This window comes from Cnephaeus nilssonii, assembly GCF_951640355.1.
Source record: "Cnephaeus nilssonii genome assembly, chromosome: 10".
NCBI classification, from domain to species: domain Eukaryota; kingdom Metazoa; phylum Chordata; class Mammalia; order Chiroptera; family Vespertilionidae; genus Cnephaeus; species Cnephaeus nilssonii.
In genome coordinates, this window is record NC_137081.1 from 53,280,958 (window position 1) to 53,300,049 (window position 19,092).

The window sequence follows — 19,092 nt, forward strand, 5'->3', positions numbered from 1 at the left end:
GGGACCAGCTAGGTACAAATGAGCTTGCGAGAGAGGAATGGGGACCAGCCAGGCTGCAGCCGGGAGAGGGCCAAGCTGCCTGCCCTATGGTCCAGGGCACCAGTGGCTGGGGCTGCAGCCCAGGAGAGGGACAAGCCACCTGCCCCACTGCCCCAGGTGCCAGCGGCTGCTCCTAGGCCTGTGACCTGGGAGAGGGACAAGCTGCACACCCCGTGGTCCCGGGTGCCAATGCCAGCGCCTGCAGCTGTGGCCCGGGAGAGGGACAGGCCACCCGCCTCAAGGTCCCAGGTGCCAGCACCTTCGGCTGCAGCCCAGACGAAGCTGGCCCAGGTCCTGGGTGCCTGCAGCCGGCCAGAGGGAGGGAAGCTCAGGTCCCAGGTGCCTGCGATTGGCTCGAGGAGGGAATCCTGGGTCCCAGGTGCATGTTAAGGGCAATCAGGCCAGCAGGGGAGCAGTTAGGGGAGATCAGGCAGGCAGGCAGAGGTGGTTAGGGGCCATCAGGCAGGCAGATGTGGTTAGGGGCCATCAGGCAGGCAGAGGAGGTTAGGGGCCATCAGGCAGGCAGTCACGTGAGTGGTTAAGAGTCAGCAGTCCCAGATTGTGAGAGGCAGTTGGACATCCCCCGAGGGGTCCCAGATTGGAGAGGGTGCCCTGGGCCTCTAGTAAATTCTATCTTTGGAGATGGGATGATAGCAATAGTAATATAACCAGCTAGGAGACTGAGTATTTGGTGATTTTCTGGACCAAATTATAGGGAAAAAGCAAAAAGTATCTTTCACTGTGTATTTTTACACTTTCCTCCCAACCACAATCTCCCTAGCAAAGGGAGAAAGGATAATAATGATAATAATTATCATCATCATCATAAATGGGAAATAATCTGCCTTAAAAATCAGAAAAGAAAATATCAATTACAGAATTGTATTTTCATATCCAAAATGTTTTTTCCTTGAATCAAAGCTTCTTAACTAATCACTTAAAATATGTGTTTTCACACTGATTGACACAGTATTGCCCTGCAAGTAAATTTGAAGTAAAAATCCTGGTCATGTTATAATTATATTTTTTTCAACAGAGATATACTTAACATTTTTATCTTATAAAAACATGCCTAAATTCCTAAAATGTCTTTCAAATGTTGGTAATAATTAGAACTTTATGAGCTGATCTACCTTTATTTTCTTGTCAGGCTGGAGCTAAGAATCCTGTTGTGCGGATATTTATTGTCGATACCACTTACCCTGAGCATGTAGGTCCCATAGAAGTGCCTGTTCCAGCAATGATAGCCTCAAGGTATATTCCTCTCAGATGCTTTCCACCTTTGAAATGGAATTTTAACACAAATTTCTTAATCAGTGTTCATATTTCTTTTCTAGTGAGTTAATGATGAGTATATATATTATAAGCAAAAATTGAGTTTACCTATGCATAATAGCAAATTTAATGCTTTTTCTCCTATATGTTGACTAGTAGCTTTGGCTTTATGTCTTAAATACTTTTCTAAAATAAACTCAAGTATAAAATAATTTCATTAGATGGATGAACTCTTATAGATAGTCTTTAAAAGTCAGCAGGTATATTTAAACTTACTTGGCAGAAAGGGAACGTTTTGCCTTCCTTGGCTATGGAATAGGTATTTAACTTAATAATAATAAAATAGATCCTTTAAAAAACAGAAATTAAAAAATTACTTGAATGTGATATTTGTTTATGGTTGTGATGGTCTGTTTTGATTTATTTGCAGTGAATATTATTTCAGTTGGCTCACGTGGGTTACTGATGAACGAATATGCTTACAGTGGCTAAAAAGAATTCAGAATGTTTCAGTCTTGTCTATATGTGATTTCAATGAAGGCTGGCAGACATGGGATTGTCCAAAGGTAGGTTATTAAAACAGTGGTGTCTTTCTGAAGAAAGTTCAAGAGTGAGGACTTATTTATAGCCAACTTTCTATATAATAAAAGGCTAATATGCAAATTGTCCCCTCAACTGGGAGTTCCACTGGGAGTTCGATCAGGGGGCGGGGCCAGTGAGGGGGAGGGGCCATGGGAGGTTGGCCAGCGGGATGTTGATCGGGGGCGGGGCAGCTAGCCAACTGCCCATGGTCCCTCCCCCCAGCTGGCCCCGCCCCTGGTCAGCCCCCCGCACCTCGATTGATTAGGGGTGGGTCTGGCTGGCCAACCTCCTGCATCCCCTCCCGCCAGCCAGTCCAGCTTGATCGGCCCCTATCAGGGTGGGCGGCCAGACCCACCCCTGCATGAATTCGTGCACCAGGCCTCTAGTTTATATTATAAAGCCAAAATTACTGCATCCAACTCTGGATTGCTTTGCAAAACAAATAGCAAAACAAAACAAAACAAAAAACAACAACACTCCCTATTTGCAGGGTCATTAGTTTTATTAAATAAATAATATGCCACTTTTTTCTTTGAATAATTTTAGCCTTTTCTTAGAATAAGTAAAAAACTAAATCCCAAATAATATGTTATTTGGAAAATAACATTGGAAAAATCAAGTATCTGGTTCTGAATTAGGATGGAAATTCATACTTTTGATATTACAAAATTGACAGTCCAAAAAGAGCAAAACAATGAAGATGAAAAGATAAGCTGTGTTTATTAGGGAAATATCTGTGCTCTGTTCAAAAGAACTGAAATAACATGCAAATGGTGGCACATTCTATTCAATGTCAAAGTAGAAGAATAAAAATTATAAAGAAATGAAAAGAAAGAAAGCCAAATATTCCCAGTTTAAAATCAAAAGTAGATAATGAAAATATGAGGTAAAATATTCGATCAAATTATCCTGCAATCCTATCTTAGGAGAGTGCTTTATACTGTGCTAATTTTAGGGAGAGAAAAAAAAGTGAAAACCAGGCACAGATTTATTGTTGAGTTTTAATTGTTTCTATTGCTCAAATCCAAACATAATCTGTTGAATTAACGAGTCAGAAAACTACTTCACCAATCTAAAAGCTTTATAATAAACTTGTTCATAAGTACTCACATTAGAGGCTAAGAAATACAAAAATGTTTTCTTTAAATAGGAAATTTGATGGGTACATTTCATGAGACTTCTAATTATAAAAAGATGTTTCATTAAAACAAATATAGGATAAACCTATTTTGTAAAGTGAGAAGCAAAGCACAGAGCAATCAAAGTAAATCACTGAATTCTATCTAGAAATTAGGACAATATGTTCTGCAAGGAAAAAGTCACGTGAATCTGTTTGGAAATACATCAAGACTATAATGGTCAAGTTACTCAGGCTAAAAAAATATATTTTTTAAAATCACTACTGTGTCTGCAATCAGCTTGACTAATTTTGATGGGATATGCTAGAAGTTTATTTTTATCTTATTTATATTTTGATATGCAAAGCAGAAAGATGTTGGCCTTAATGTAGTGTCATACACACACAAAAGAGAGAGAATACATTTGATTGTGCTAGTTAATTAGAAACCATTGGTCTGATTAGTCAGCTTTGACATTTTCATTGAATCTGGGTGTTAGAAATTATTGTTTTAATTTTGTTAGTTTAAAACTATAAAATTGGTCATTTAGATACCATTTTAGTTATTAAAACAAAGCATTTAAAAACTATGATTGCTTTGGAATATGAAATTCTAATTTATTAAAACCTGAGACTATTTTAATCCAAACTGACAGAACATATAGATGCTTGTTCACTAAGATGTGGAATTACCTGGAATATAAACTTTAGTTAATGGCCCAAAACAGAGATTACATTTAGAATACCAGGTTTGAATAACCTTGGGATTTCAAAACAACCTCTTTTTCAAAATAATCTGATAATTACATGGAACACATTTTTAAATTTAAGAACAACAGAGTATTAAATTTTCCAGCAACCAGACTCATGATTGATGTGTGTGTGTGTGTGTGTGTGTGTGTGTGTGTGTGAGTATGTATGTGTTTAAAACAATTAACATTTAAAATTAATTGATCTGGTAACATTTTATTCATGTTGGAAGTCATACCAAAAACAAAGAAGCAAAGGAAACTGTTAATAATTACTTGTAATAGAATTATATTAATAAGATTTATTAAGAAATTTATAACTAGGAGGAGGAACATCTTTCATATTAATCTTTCTTCTCTGAAAATGGGATCAAAATTAATTTTATCTTTATGGCTAAAAGTAATGAATCAAAACATTTCACTATTTTTTCAAGTGGTATTCTCTCAGAGGTACTATAGGAGAAAAATCCAAACTGTTTTTTAAATTTATTATTCCCTAGCTTTTTATGACAGTACTTTTCTCATGATCCCTTTTCTACTTCACTGATTCTTCTTTTCCTTTCCAGCTCTTCTGACTTCTCTAGAAACCTTAATATTCTCCAAGTTAATATATTTGCAAGGTAGGCTGTTATAACAACAGAAATAACAACAACAAAATACCTCCAATAATTCATTGGATTAACAGAGTACAGATTTTGTACATTTATGTACCCATCTAATAGTGAACCTAAGTAACGGTGGACTAGTGAGGGGATGGAGAATGGGGTGCTCTGCTCCACAGTCAGTAAGGAACTCAGGTTGATGATATTTCTGCTCTCTTCATCCAGTGACTACCTACGCTAGTCCAAGGTTATTCAAATCTGATCATCAAGATCCATCTGGGGTTTGGGGAAAAAGAATAGAGGATTGTGTGTATGAGAGGATTTTTATAGAATAGGCCTAGAAGTAGCATGAGTCACTTTTGCTTTCACACAATTGGTTAGAATTTATCACATGACCACATTCAACTGGAAGGGAGCCTGGGAAATATAGTCTTGCTATCATCCTAGTAAAAAAAGAACCTGTTTCATGCACCAAAAGATTGCTGGTTTGATTCCCAGTCAGGGCACATACTCATATTGTGGGTTCACTCTCTCTCTCTCTCTCTCTCTCTCTCTCTCTCTCTCACACACACACACACACACACACACACACTAAAACATATACTCAGGTGAGGGTAAAAAAAAAAAGAAGAAATGGTTGTTAATTCTTTCTGAGGATTTGAACTTACCCATTTCTAATCTATTTTCCATATCATGTTCACAATTGTGTTTTCCAAATTGTGATTTTGAAATCCTTCAAAGGATGTACCAACAAGAGAAATTTAAACTTCTTAGGTGGCATAAAAGTTTCTCAGAGATCTTGCTGATACCTCTGGATCCTCCCTCATCTTCTCTTTCCCTTAGTCACCCTTCACTCAGCACACTGAATCACCTGTAGTTTACTAAGCTGGCCTAGTCTCTACACTGTTCATTCTATGTAGAAAGTCCTTTCTCTAATTATTGGTCTAGAAAAGCCTATTCATTTTCTTAGGCTTACTAAATATTTGTTCAATAAATGATTGATTGCACCATGCTAAAATATATACCAAAATAAGATTCGGTGCAAATATTAAGATCCCTATATGCCTTTTTGCCTATATGACACCAAGTACTTGTGTTTTGCTAGGCCTTCATTGATGATGTGGTAATTCTGTATCATACTTCAAGCAGAATTATTAAAGGTTTGTGATAAAATCCAGCCTTTATCCATGTGTGTGCAATAGTGCTGTTGTATGAGATTTTGAATATAGTTATCTTAAACTCAAGTGTGAAATTAGTGGACTATTGATAGTACACTCTGATGAGGCAAGGTAACTGGTTCAAATGTCGAGATTATATTTAGAAAAAGCAGTCTTACTAACAATAAGCTTTATATGATCTTTTTTTCTCTTTTAGACCCAGGAGCATATAGAAGAAAGCAGAACTGGATGGGCTGGTGGAGTATGATTTTGCTATCTTTTCTTTATGTTTTAATGACACTTGACAGATTCTCAGCTATGAAAGGACATTTGAAATGTATTCAAACTGGCAGTGTTTTTTTAATAGAAAAAATGTCAAGGTAAAAATACAAAGGTAGTGATCCCTTCAGCAATTTTGTGCTAGACAATTTTAATGTACATTTAGATATTTTTTGAGAACAAATCAATCATATTCTTCATGTTCCAACCTTAACTTTTTCAACAAACTGTCTGATATGGGTAATTAATATTACTTCTTAAACAAATACAATAAAGATAATTTTTTAAAAAGTAACATAGTCCCTGATCTGCCTAAAATTATCTTATTAATCATTAGCCATTTGAATTCAGGAAAAATAAATATATTCAGTATCCTTTGTAATTTAGAGACAATCTACCTCTCATTAAATTTTATTACAAACTGAAATTGCTTAAAAACTAAAGTTAATGTGTGTAAATATATTCATTTATTTTAGTTTTTTTAAGCAATGTGATAGCAAATAGAAAAATGTATGTTTGGTTCTGATTTGTGATCACTTATGTATGGATTTTTTTTTGATAAGCTTATTCAGTGATTTATGGGGATTTTTAGTGTGAAAAATATGTCTTAGGAAAATATCAATTGTATCTAACATCCCCTATAAATAATGCAAAATAAGACAGAATAATTGAATGTTGCATGGTTACTGCAACTTAACACAAAAATATGATTGAATTCAACTAGCATTTGGGTTTTTAAAAAGGTGATGTTTTCTGAGATTTTGACACATTCAAAGGACACATATGTAACACCTTAATCAATAAAGAAATTTTAAAAAAAGGGTGCAATTTAGGAGAAAAATTGCAGACATTCAGAAAAAAAGAAAGAAAGAGGAAACTCTTATGACTTGATTTAACACATTAACCCATAATTCAAGGACAATAAAGAATTCAAAAGTCAACTCTAAGATGATAAGTCTCATAAAAATTCAAAGTTAAAATGGGTAAGGAGAAGGTAAATTATAAAGTAAAAATCTTTAGATATTAAAAACTCTATTGAACACTTTTCTAGATCCAATGATTTTAGTTTGCATATGTTTACTCAGTCTTCAGTTATATTCATTAACTAAACAATAGTTATTAGTTCATTAATTATAGTATACAGTAAATGCAAAATATATTCTAAAATAACAAGGTAACGAGGATAAGGATAAGTCAGGAAAAAAAGGGGAAAGTCCTATTTTAATTTACTCTTTGTCACTGTACTAAATAACCCAGGAAAAATTAGGCATATTCAGCAAAAGAATAGGATCTTCTAAATATTTTGGATTCTTGGTTAATCAGAAGGTCGCCTTCTAGGAAGGCAATTCCAAGATCAGCACTTGAAAATTTGAAGAAAGGGGAGAGTTAACCTATGAATTCACTTCCATTATAAAGATTTCTAGTAAAGAATGAGGCAAAGGAAGAAGATTTGAAACTTTCTTTAGTTGTATTCTCCATGATGGTAATATAACTAAGGTTACTTTAAAGTAACACAAATGATGTGATTTTATAGATAAGTAAACAATGATACCCAGAACCTTCTCAAAGACATAATTTTAGGAATCCATACATTTATTCTGAAAATGCTACCAGCGTTCAAAACATTCCGAAACATTTGCATTTTATCAATTTTTACATTCTGTAGAGCAAACATTAGCCAGATGAATGGGTGAATAAATAAATAAATAAATAAATAGCCTTCTAAAACTATAGATCACTGTTTTAAATACCCTCATTCTGAAACATTTGCATCTTATCAATTTTTACATTCTATAGAGCAAACATTAGCTGGATGAATGGGTGAATAAATAAATAAGTAAATAGCCTTCTAAACTGTATATCACTGTTTTAAATACCCTCAGTGCCCCGGCCAGCATGGCTCAGTGGTTGAGTGTTGACCTATGAACCAGGAGATCACGGTTCGATTCCCAGTCAGGGCACGTGCCCAGGTTGCAGGCTCTATCCCCAGTGTGGGGCAAGCAGGAGGCAGCTGACAGATAATTCTATCTCAACATTAATGTTTCTAGCTCTCTCTCCCTCTCTCTTCCTCTCTGAAATCAATAAAAATATATTTTAAAAAAAATACCCTCAGTTGAGGGACATAAGTGTCCTTTGAGGGAAGATGAGGTCCTTATATTAAATCCAAAGTCATGCCAAAATAAATTAGTGAATAAATAAAATATCTGTAGCACATGATTTGTGTTAGATCATTTTAATACCTGTAGCTTTAGAATTATTTTGAGAAACATTATTTTTCTTATTTACAAATCTCAATCTCTTAAAATTTATCCAATAGTCAGTAAACTTTATAAATACCAGGAGTGGAATTGTCAAAAATTCTTTGCAATGATAGCTTTCAAAAGTATGTCCACACTATCTCACAGGAACTGCTTTGAAGAGGTCATTCTTTAGATTTTATAAGTTCAGACCTGTTTTTAGAAAAAGACAGGGCACAACTTTATATAGTCATAGCTCCTTTGCCCTAGTATGCTGTTTAGCTTCCTTGAACCAATAATTAAACCAGTGACTTGATAAAAGTACTCAGAAATATGCCTTTCTGACATTTGTTCAGGTAATATTTATGAGGTTTGTGGACACAGTGTGCAGGCTGGTCATAGTAGTATAAATTTAAAGAGTAACTTCAGAGCAGTTTTTCCTTTAGAACTTATCAAAGTGCTTTAAACTGAAAAAGACCCTCAGAGATTACCTAAGAATTAGAAAAGTGAGATTAAATGACTTGCTAAAAGTAATTGATCTGTTTAGTTGCAGGCACAAAACTAGCAAACAGTTTAAGAACGTTATCACTTTTTTTCCTCCAGCATGAGATAGTCAGTGTCTTAACTTGGGGAAAATAGCATAACTTTTTCTGTATTTAATCAGAAAGATTACAACAAATTCACTTTAAATAAATCTCTTTTTGCTCTATAGAAAACAGACAAAAAGGAGGATGTAATCAATGTAGCTGGTATTTAATCACTAAATTTGGGGGAACAAACTCTACAAAGCAGAATGCTTAGACTGCAAAGCCACATTTAAATGATTTCAAAATAATTAAGCAATACACCACACCTCCTTTAGACTGTTGGCCAAATCCCTCGGTTTGGAAAAATAAATTTTCTACTTGATGCTTGGAAGTCTGTGCTTTAACTACATGTGGACTCAGTTCAGGCATTAGCCTTAGGTACGTAGGTCATTTGCCAACCTTAGCAAGAAATTATCTGCTGGTAAATAATCTTACCTTCCAAGTAAAATATTTTGAATGGCTTTGCACATAGAGATGAGTAATTTATCAGAAAATCTAAGCAAGGTAAAGGGATCTGTGAAGAGGCCTGGTGATGACTGTGATTTTCTAGGGTCCAGATGTGACTTGTTGCCAGAAGCACTTAAGTCAGATTGCATGTGGACCTAGCCCTGGCCAAGTGAATGAGGACATATTTCACACTCTCTTTACTGCACCCAAGTTACCTGTTTATCTAAAGTAGGTGTTTTTGATGTGTGCAGCAAAAGAGGAGAAGATAACAGTCTTTGCTTAGCAAAAAATATTCTTCCTGTTTGCTTGATTCTAGTATCTTAAAACATAACACTCTACCCTGCTATTTTTTTATTTTTGTGAAAATTAAATCTTAAGTTTTAATCTCGAACCAATATTTTTGGCCCAAGTTCCTCAACTAACTGCAGGTGTGAGGAGAATATATTTTTACTCTAGCACCTTAAAATATTTTGTGACCCCGGTTCCGTTTTAGCGGTTAAGACGACGTAAAGCCAGTTTTTTACTTTTACCCTGAGGAGTGAGAGGGAGGCATTGTAAAGTGGTTACTACTAAGTATATCATCATTTGCTAAAAAAGCATAATTTTTTTTCTAGAGTAAAAGAATGATTGTTGTCAGACATACACTAATGAAATTCTGTCCACAAAACTGCAAATCAGAGTTTCCTATTCTTGGGACTCTTAGCTCTCAATTTCACTTAGAGGCACTAGTCTCAATACACAAAATGCTACCAAGGCTGGTCTTATTAATGAAACTAATAAGAGGATAGTGCAAGGAAACCACATTTTCTCATTAATCCATTTTCATTTTGTTAAAGATTTATCATTTCTATGCCAAAGTGATAAGACGTAGGACACTCTTAGTTTCCTGGGGCTGCTGTAACAAATTACCACAAACTTGGTGGCTTAACACAACATAAAGTCATTCCCTCACTATTCTGGAGGTTAGAAGTCCAAAGTCAAGGTGTCTGTGGAGTCAGGCTCCCTCTGAAAGTTCCAAGAAAGAATTCTTCCTTGCCTCTTCCAGCTTCTGATAGCTGCTGGCAATCGTTGGATGTGCTGAACTTGTAGTTACATCACTCCAATCCCTGTTTCTCCATATCTCTCTGTATCTCTTTGCATCCTCTTCTCTTCTGCTGAGGACATTAGTCATTGGATTGAGGGCCTACCCTGATCTAGTCTCACATCTTGATTCGTACCTTGATTACATCTGTAAAGACAATTTGTAAATAGTGTCATTGTCTTAGTCGGTTTGGGCTGCTTCAACAAAGTGCCATAGCCTGGGTGGCTTATTAACAACAGGAATTTATTTCTCACAGTTCTAGAAACTGGAAGTCCGAGATCAGGGTCCAGGATAGTCACATTCTGGTGAAAGCTCTCTTTCAGTTGCAGACTTCCACCTCTTGAAACCTGAGCAGAGCAAAGGAAGCAAGCAAGCTCTCTGGTGATTCTTATAAGGGTACTAATCTCATTCATGGGAGTGTCAACCTTATGATCGCATCTGACCCTAATATCCTCCTAATACCACCTTTGTGGGGGGTAGGGTTTCAACATATGAATTTGGGAGAAATATTCAGTCTCTAATAGTCCCCTTCTGAGGTTCTGGATGGAAATCAATTTTAGGGAAGACTATTCAGACCACTACAGATACCACGTCAAATAAATTGCATTTGAAAAGTCACACAATCATACTCAATCTTATAAAAAAACATCAAGTATCAGATCACACACAGGACCATCACTAAAGAGGCAAACATCAACTTCCCCTATGTTCTTACTCAAAAGGGAGTCCCAGGCTGGGTGTCAGCAGGATAGGTGTTTGCAACTAAAAGATACTGTAGTCATTTGGCTGTTGCCGCTTGCTCAGTTCTACAGGAGTTGAGCATCATGTTCACTGCCATATGAAAGCACTGGGCTAGAGAGAGCTGGTTTTGGATCATCTGTGGGAATATCGACTCTGAGTGATGTAGAGTAACACCTCCGTCATGTAGGTCTTCCTCCACGTTACTGCCATTTCAAAACCTGCTGACCAGAATTGTAAATACACCACCAAATGTAAGATGGGTAACATTTTTAATGGGAGAAATTACCAACTAAAATTGGGTGTGAGGACCTTGGCAGGATTTTGGTTATCTATACCATTCAGGATGTTGACTTGTGGCTGGCTCTGCTCCAGGGCACACCAGAACTGAATGTCAGAGACTCCTTAGGTCATTAAGGGGTGCCCAGCAGGATCCCTGCAAAGAAGTCAGGGATGCTAATGAGGGAGGTCTGCTCTGTTCCCTGAGTTCAAGGACTAAACCCGAAAAAAAAAGGAGAAATATGTACTACTCTTTGTAATACTTAAAGCAATTAAAAAAATGAAAATATAAAAATAACCTTCCCCCCCTTGCTTGTCCTGGATAACATTTTTCTCTCAAGCTAGAAGTCTCTCCTTAAAACTGTGGCTAGCAGGCCATGATATTTAATATTTCAAATGTCTTCATTGAATCACTGGCATTAGGTACTTGGCATCATCATACATATCAAAAAATAAAAAGGCCATCAGCCTGCATAAGAGTCACATTTTGGTCAAATACCACATTTTGAAGACTGACTTGGTTAAATATCAACATTCATGTGTGATTCTTTCAACTCTCTTTCCTTTCCAGTCCATTACATAATCTTAGAACATACAAATTAAACACTCAATCAAATTAAACATTTTAAACCCAGGGGTTTGTAGTAGCAATTCAACAGTAGTTGGAATGTATAAGTGTCTATTAAAATCACTAGAAAAACCATCCACCTAAAATAATGGAATTCCGGATGTGAGTGACGGAAGGTAGGGGAGGGAAGGTGTTCTAGTTCTTATATACATTACTTTAAAAAAAATGATAGTTTTAGTTTGGTTTGTCTTCTGAACATAACCTTTTCTTTTTCAGTTCTTTGTTTCAACACCAGTTTTCAGCTATGATTCTACTTCATACTACAAAATATTTAGCGACAAGGATGGCTACAAACATATTCACTATATCAAAGACACCGTGGTACGCTCCTTCCAATATTTATCTCCTCAAAGATCATTCACTTGAGCTTGCTCAAATAACGCTCAGCTTCACACCACATAATGTTTGTCTTTTTATAGGAAAACGCTATTCAAATTACAAGTGGCAAGTGGGAGGCCATAAATATATTCAGAGTAACACGGGATTCACTGTAAGTATTGCATGAAGCATGTTGCCCCAGTCAGGGTTTAATTAGCCAATGGACGTACAAGGGATCCTGCACCACTTGTTAAGAGCATTTTAGTTATTTACTCTGTAGTTTAGTTCAGACAGCTGTGCTTTTCTGAAGACTGCACTTTCTTTAACAACCAGGAAGAAATATATGGCAGGCGGTCATTTCTTTTCTGATATGTGATAGGTACCTATATAAAAGTGTAAATTTAAAAAGTCATAACTGGTTCTAAAGACAAGTTTTACTCTTCACCACTTGAAGCAATGAGCAAACTTGAAAAATCCATTGATGGCAACCCGTACATAGAAAATATTTTTGTAGTGATTCACTGCTATATAAATTTGTTATTATCTGTAAACCCTATAGTTTATTGAACAATTACTGTGTACCACATGCTGTAAAGCAGAAATGATTATTCCAGTTTTACAGATAGGAAAACCAATACTCAGAAATTTAACTTGGCCAAGGCCACATAGTTAGTGGCAGAGCTAGGATTCAAACTTAGAACACATTCAACCTAACGTTCTTATTGTTAACCTCAACACGGGGACTTCTTTCCTTTCCAGTCCATCCTGCATACAGTCTAAACCAGGCGTCCTCAAACTACGGCCCGCGGGCCACATGCGGGTGTTTTTGCCGTTTTGTTTTTTTTTTACTTCAAAATAAGATATGTGCAGTGTGCATAGGAATTTGTTCATAGTTGGTTTTTTTTTAAACTATAGTCCGGCCCTCCAACGGTCTGAGGGACAATAACTGGCCCCCTGTTTAAAAAGTTTGAGGACCCCTGGAAATAAACCACCTTAAAATAGTCTTTTGTGGTCAAACTTCTGTAATCACGAATGTATAGTTCCTTTTCCTCACTCCTTATAAGGGTCAAATCCAGGGTACTCTGCTATAATCTGCCTACCATTAGCCGGATTCTAAGAGCAAAGAGGGGGATCATGAGGTCAGGCTCACTGGCTAAAACCTGCCAGGAACTATTGCCAATCCATGAAATTCTTTGAACAGTCAGCAAAGGAGTTTAGACATTATCTGGAGCAACCATTAAAATCACCAGCGTGAGAGGCGTGGCAAGATAAAAACAGATGGGGGATTTCAGACATAATATGTTCAAGAGGTAGGGGAAAACTGAAGGCAGGAAGACCCAGGTATGGTCATAATCTAGGCCTGAGGTGACAGAGACATGAACTAGCATAGTGGCAGTGAAATACAGACTCTGAGGGAAAAACGGTGCCTTTCTTTTTTTTTTTTTTTCTTTCTTTTTTTTTTTTTTTTCATCCTTGACATTTGGCATAGTGCCTGACACAGAGCCAGAGTTCAATGAATATTTGTTAAACGAATGAGAGGAGAGATAGATAGATAGACAGGAAAGACAGATGGAGGCTGAGCAGGAGTGGTGAATTAGTGGCTGTGAGGAAGAAGGGAACAACAAGAGGGATGTGGATGCTTTTGCAAGTGTCAGAGATGAAGACAGTTGTGAAACCTTTGACATCAGAAAACTGCAGGGGGCTGTTTGGAAAAGATACTGAGAAGTTTATTCACAAATAATTTGAGATGATGTGGGAAAGGCAAGTGCAAGTGATGACTGGAGTCATGTGAAGTTAGTAAAGACATGTAGAAAGATACATTTAACACTATGAGTGAGCTGTATTATGTTGCCTTTTCCTTTTATTTGGGAACTAGAGGCCCGGTGCACAAAATTCATGCACTTGGTGTGTGTGTGTGGGGGGAGTCCCGGCCTGCCCCTCTAGCAGTCTAGGAGCCCTTGGGGGATGTCTGCCTCCCAGCTTAGGCCCACTCCCCTAAGCTGGCAGTCGAACATCCTTAGCACTGCCGCAGAGGCGGGAGAGGCTCCTACCACCCCTGCTGAACTCATCAGCTGTAAACCCGGCTTCTGGCTGAGCAGCACTCCCCCTGTGGGAGCATACTGACCACTAGGGGGCAGCAGGATCAGGCCAAACCGGCTCTCCAATATCCCCCAAGGGGTCTCGAATTGCTAGAGGGTGCAGGCCAGGCCAAGGGACTCCACCGGTGTACAGTCAGGGCTGGGGAGGGATACGGGAGGTTGGCAAGCCAGGGAGGGACCACGGGAGGGCTCCAGGGCTTGTCCGGCCCATCTTGCTCAGTCGGATCAGCCGAACCCCAGCAGCAAGCTAACCTACTGGTTGGAGCATCTGCCCCTGGTGGTCAGTGCATGTCATAGCGAGCAGGTGAGCAGCCTTAGCATATCATTATCATATTACTCTTAGATTGGTTGAACGGGTGACCGGATGACTGGACACTTAGCATATTAGGCTTTTATTATATAGGATAGCAAGACTTTTATGATAGTGAAGACAGAAAAGTACCTGGGCTGCCAAATAGTCCTGATAATTAAAAAGTGGTAACCAAGCCTTGGTTATTCCAAACTTTTCACACCCTCTTATGGTCTTCCAAAAATCAAACAAACAAAAAACAAGACAGTTACTTTGTAATAGTCAAATAAACTCACTCACAGATGAGTGAAAAATCATGCTCGAAATTGGCTTTACCACCTCATGGCTGTATTAAGACAGGTTAGAACTGGACCAAACACTTAAGTAGCAAGTATATTTTCTTGTGACTTGTTTTGCATCTGGGTAAATTAATATGCTTCTTTGTGTGGAATCCCAGTGTGGATGAGTTTCCTGGTTTATAGCAAACCTATGTATTGTCAGGATATCTGTAAAGTAAATTAAAATGTGGTTAGAATAGTAGACAAAATTAAATAATATAGCATAGATAATCCAGTAAACTGTTAATCATGGAAAAAGAAATGGGTGATATTAATCAAATATCTTAGTTTATTTTTTGTGGCTCATAGCTAGTGAAATGGAATATAATATACCTATAATAAAAGAGTACTCTGCATAATTTAATCCTCTATGATTTGAAAGTCAGAGTAAGCACACAAAATTCAGTTATAAACAGTAGAGATTTATGAATATAAGTGTCAATCAGTAAACAGTTTCATGAACTGTTTATTAATACTTTATTTAGTATTAGTTTACAAATTAATCATTCATTTAGTTTTTATTAATAGAGTAGTTTAGATGAATATTGGACTGCATGTTTAATATATCAGAATTAGTACTAATAATCCTATTACCATTTAGTTATGGTAGTTATTTAATAACTTCTGAATATCTTTCAGGTTTTATTCTAGCAATGAATTTGAAGGTGTCCCTGGAAGAAGAAATATCTACAGGTAATTTATGTCAATTCACTTTAGTATATTTCTATATTGATATTTGAGTAAAATCTGTCTTGATCCTCAGAACATATAGAATATTTTTTAAAACCTGAAATGAAGTAGGAATAGCTTGTGAATTAAGATAAAACATTCAGAGAATGTTTTGCACTACATCAGTATAAAGTTATGTAACCCCAAAATATCAGCTAACTCAAATGTTTGTTTTCAAAAAGAAAAATCATGAAATTTTAATGCAGATATAAACATAATGCTAAATAATTTAACTAAATTTACAGGTAATTGAGGACATTTATTCACTTACACTCATGTATTAAGTACCTACTGTATTTATTCCCATCATGTGTGATTTCTTTTAACATCATTCACTTTGGCATAAGCCTACTGTGATTGGGAGGAGTTCATCTCTGTTCCTAATTAGTGTTTAAGTTGGTCCAGTGGTTGCCTTGATGATTGGAAGGGTGCCCTCAACAGCCCCTTCTGGAGTATAAACAACAGTTACTGTAGGCTGGTGAGTTTGCTATTTGCCAGGTACCTTCTTACTGCTTTATACATTAATCTTACTTAACTCCCACAACGACTCTAAGAGGCAGGTGATATTGCTGGAGCCAGGATTTGTACCTGGGCAAGCTGCACCTGACCCCTTACTGTGAGCATCCTACCTCACATTTCCCAGATCACACCAAAATATGAACATGAATATTAACCATAACTGAGGAAATAAGACATTTTCAATCTGCCGCATTCCTCTGTTCCCCCTTGGATCTTGACTCCTTATTGGTTGGGGTTGGGGAGAACCCCTCTATGGAGCTAGCAGTGTCTCTGGCCACCTTCTACCCAAGGCAAGGTCAGGGGCAGCAGCAGAAGGAACTCTGCGGAGGCCACAGGAAACCTTACCATCCATGCTGTGCTTATGACCCTGCCTCCATCCTGGCATAATACCACCTAGTCTCCACCAAATTATAAAAGACTCAAATGCTGACAGGATTTGGGAGTCTGCATGTGAAAGCCAATCACCCCATTCACAAACCACTCAGAGGCCTCTGCCAAGGAGAGGGTGGGCCCAGCATGGTAGGTACAGGTTGGCTTGTGTAGAAATGTGCAGAGGGAGCATTCCCAGGAAGAGCTTCCCTGGGCCCAAATGCCCTGCCTCATGGGATAAAAGGCACAGGAGGAACATAAATTGTGGTTTCTTATTTCCAATTTGCTTATTAGTAATTTCTCCTTCCAGTTATATGGTAAGAACAGATTCCCCTTGTATGTTTTGCTGAGACTGCCAGATTCCCCTTGTATGTTTTGCTTGTGGGAATACAAAAAGAGAGGTGGGAAGAGGAAGAGCTATGCATTCCCAACCACTTTGTGAAGTGTGAGAGATGAATGGCTATGAGAAGTGGTTACCTCATGCCCATTCGAGGTGTTAGATACTTCCCCCACCCAAGGAAATCACAGAGGCAAAAATTAAAAATCAGGCTACATCAAAATGTTAAGAATTCCCCTTCACTTTATTTTTTTCATGTTTTTATTGACTTTTAGAGAGAAAGAGAAAGGAATAGAGAGATAGAGACATCGATGAGAGAGAAACATCGATAGGCTGCCTTTTGCACGCCCCCCTACCAGGGATCGAGCCAGAAACCTGGGCCTGCATCCTGACCAGGAATTGAACTGGTGACCTCCTGGTTCCTAGGTTAATGCTCAATCATTGAGCCACACCAGCCAGGCTCCTCTTCACTTTAAATGTCATTGGCACCAGAAAAATGAAGTGGGTTTGATGTCAATATGTAAATTAGTCATTTTATAGGGAGCAGTACATTTTGATAAATAAAATCTTAAATTTTGGATTTATTTTCATTTTTCTCTAGAATTAGCATTGGAAGCTATCCTCCAAGCAAGAAGTGTATTACCTGCCATCTAAGGCAAGAAAGGTGCCAATATTACACAGCAAGTTTCAGTGACTACTCCAAGTACTATGCACTCGTCTGCTATGGTAGGTAATGGACTTAACACAAGCTTTACCACTTCACTGCCACTGTCATCCTCGTCATCACATCTGATCAGATGAGTAAGCAGGATTTGAATGGTATCGTACAAGGAAGTGTTCTCTGATAAAATGGTTGCTAAAATGGTTGCTGGACTTCACCCATTTGCCTGGAGAAATGTCAAACTCATTCAGCCCAGGGAAAGAACAGTGGCCTAGAAAACAAAGCTCTTCACTTGGAGGCCAGTAATTCTTTAAAATGTAGTTTCAAATGGGATGGAAAATGAACTTTTGTCACTGGGTATGTTTTTATCTAAATTTGGGAAACATATTAAGTATTAATTCAAATATTTAAAAAAAATCATAGGTAATAAATTGAATAGTTCCAGCTTGCTTAGGCCATGTGTACATTTAGTGAATAATTTCTATCCAAATAATTTTATACATAAAATGTTATTTATATCTTGATCATTGGGTAACAATAAAATAGGTTAGGTTAGGGGATGAGTACTAGATTGATGAACTATGTTGAGGTCCTAGGGGTTTAGAAAACAGACTTGGGAAATATCTACTTGTCATTCTCTGACCTATTCCCCAGTTAAACCCTGAGTTTCCCTGGTGGGGGACAGGAAACAGGAGAAGTTATTATAAAATGCCCATTATCCCCATATGAGGGTGGGTGGCTAAAGCAACAAATGGAATCTTTGCTTGAGATCCCTGCCTAGTTGCAAAGGACCCTGAGGTTCCCTTTACTTCCCAGAAGGAAGGGACCCTGACATGCCACTTCTATCACCCCAACCACCTGGTCCCAAAACCTGCAACCCAGCTCATTTGACCACGTGGAAATGAATGAGCATTTAAGCCCAAATGCTCCTTCAATAAGTCAGTTTGATACAACACTTCCATACAATGTTTGGCCAATGGCATCTTTGAAAATTCAAGAGATTGTTATTCTTGATTTATGTGTGATTATGGCATTTAAGGTATACATTAATGTCCTTTCAAGTTATATGTAACATTTTTCCATTCAAGCTATGTATTTATACAACATATTGAAAGCTTACATGCCAGGCATGTGGTATTGAACTAATTGTACTGAGTTGTCTGTCTGTCTTTTTCTCCTGAAGACAGACATTGCTTTCTTTAAATTTTATAATCGTAAGGTCAAGAAGAATGGCTAATGGGTAACAGACATTGAATACTTGCTGAGTGAACATAAGTGCTAGAAAGATCAAAGTATTGCTGCCTTTTGCAATCTACTAAAAGACTCATTCTATGCTGATATATTTTCACCTATATCTATATGCATTCTGCCTTTATCCAACACTTTTAACCCTTTTTGAAAGCACTGCATCACTTTGTCTGCTTAAGCCGGAGTGCCCGCTGAAGGGATAAGAAAGCAACAACTAAGCTCTAGTCAAAAGTTGGTGGGAGAGTCCTTTCTGGAACTTGAATTGCCTGACTTTTCCACACTCACTCTTGCTTGGCAGTATGGTAATTTCCCATTTAGCAAAAAATATACTGTGTGGGAAGCATCACATCGTCTGGTGTTTTTGAAGCTCCAGTAAAATGAGTCACCG

General features: G+C 37.5%; 1 protein-coding gene across 1 annotated transcript in view; it reads left to right on the forward strand.

Moving 5' to 3' along the window:
- Positions 1 to 19,092, forward strand: part of FAP (fibroblast activation protein alpha) — a 71,616-nt gene that overhangs the window by 28,308 nt on the left and 24,216 nt on the right. The window contains exons 10-16 of the mRNA XM_079783270.1: positions 1,190 to 1,293; positions 1,745 to 1,880; positions 5,739 to 5,783; positions 12,014 to 12,118; positions 12,217 to 12,287; positions 15,481 to 15,534; positions 17,397 to 17,521. Of these exons, the coding sequence (XP_079639396.1) occupies positions 1,190 to 1,293; positions 1,745 to 1,880; positions 5,739 to 5,783; positions 12,014 to 12,118; positions 12,217 to 12,287; positions 15,481 to 15,534; positions 17,397 to 17,521 (640 nt within the window). The remainder of the gene's footprint in view (positions 1 to 1,189; positions 1,294 to 1,744; positions 1,881 to 5,738; positions 5,784 to 12,013; positions 12,119 to 12,216; positions 12,288 to 15,480; positions 15,535 to 17,396; positions 17,522 to 19,092) is intronic.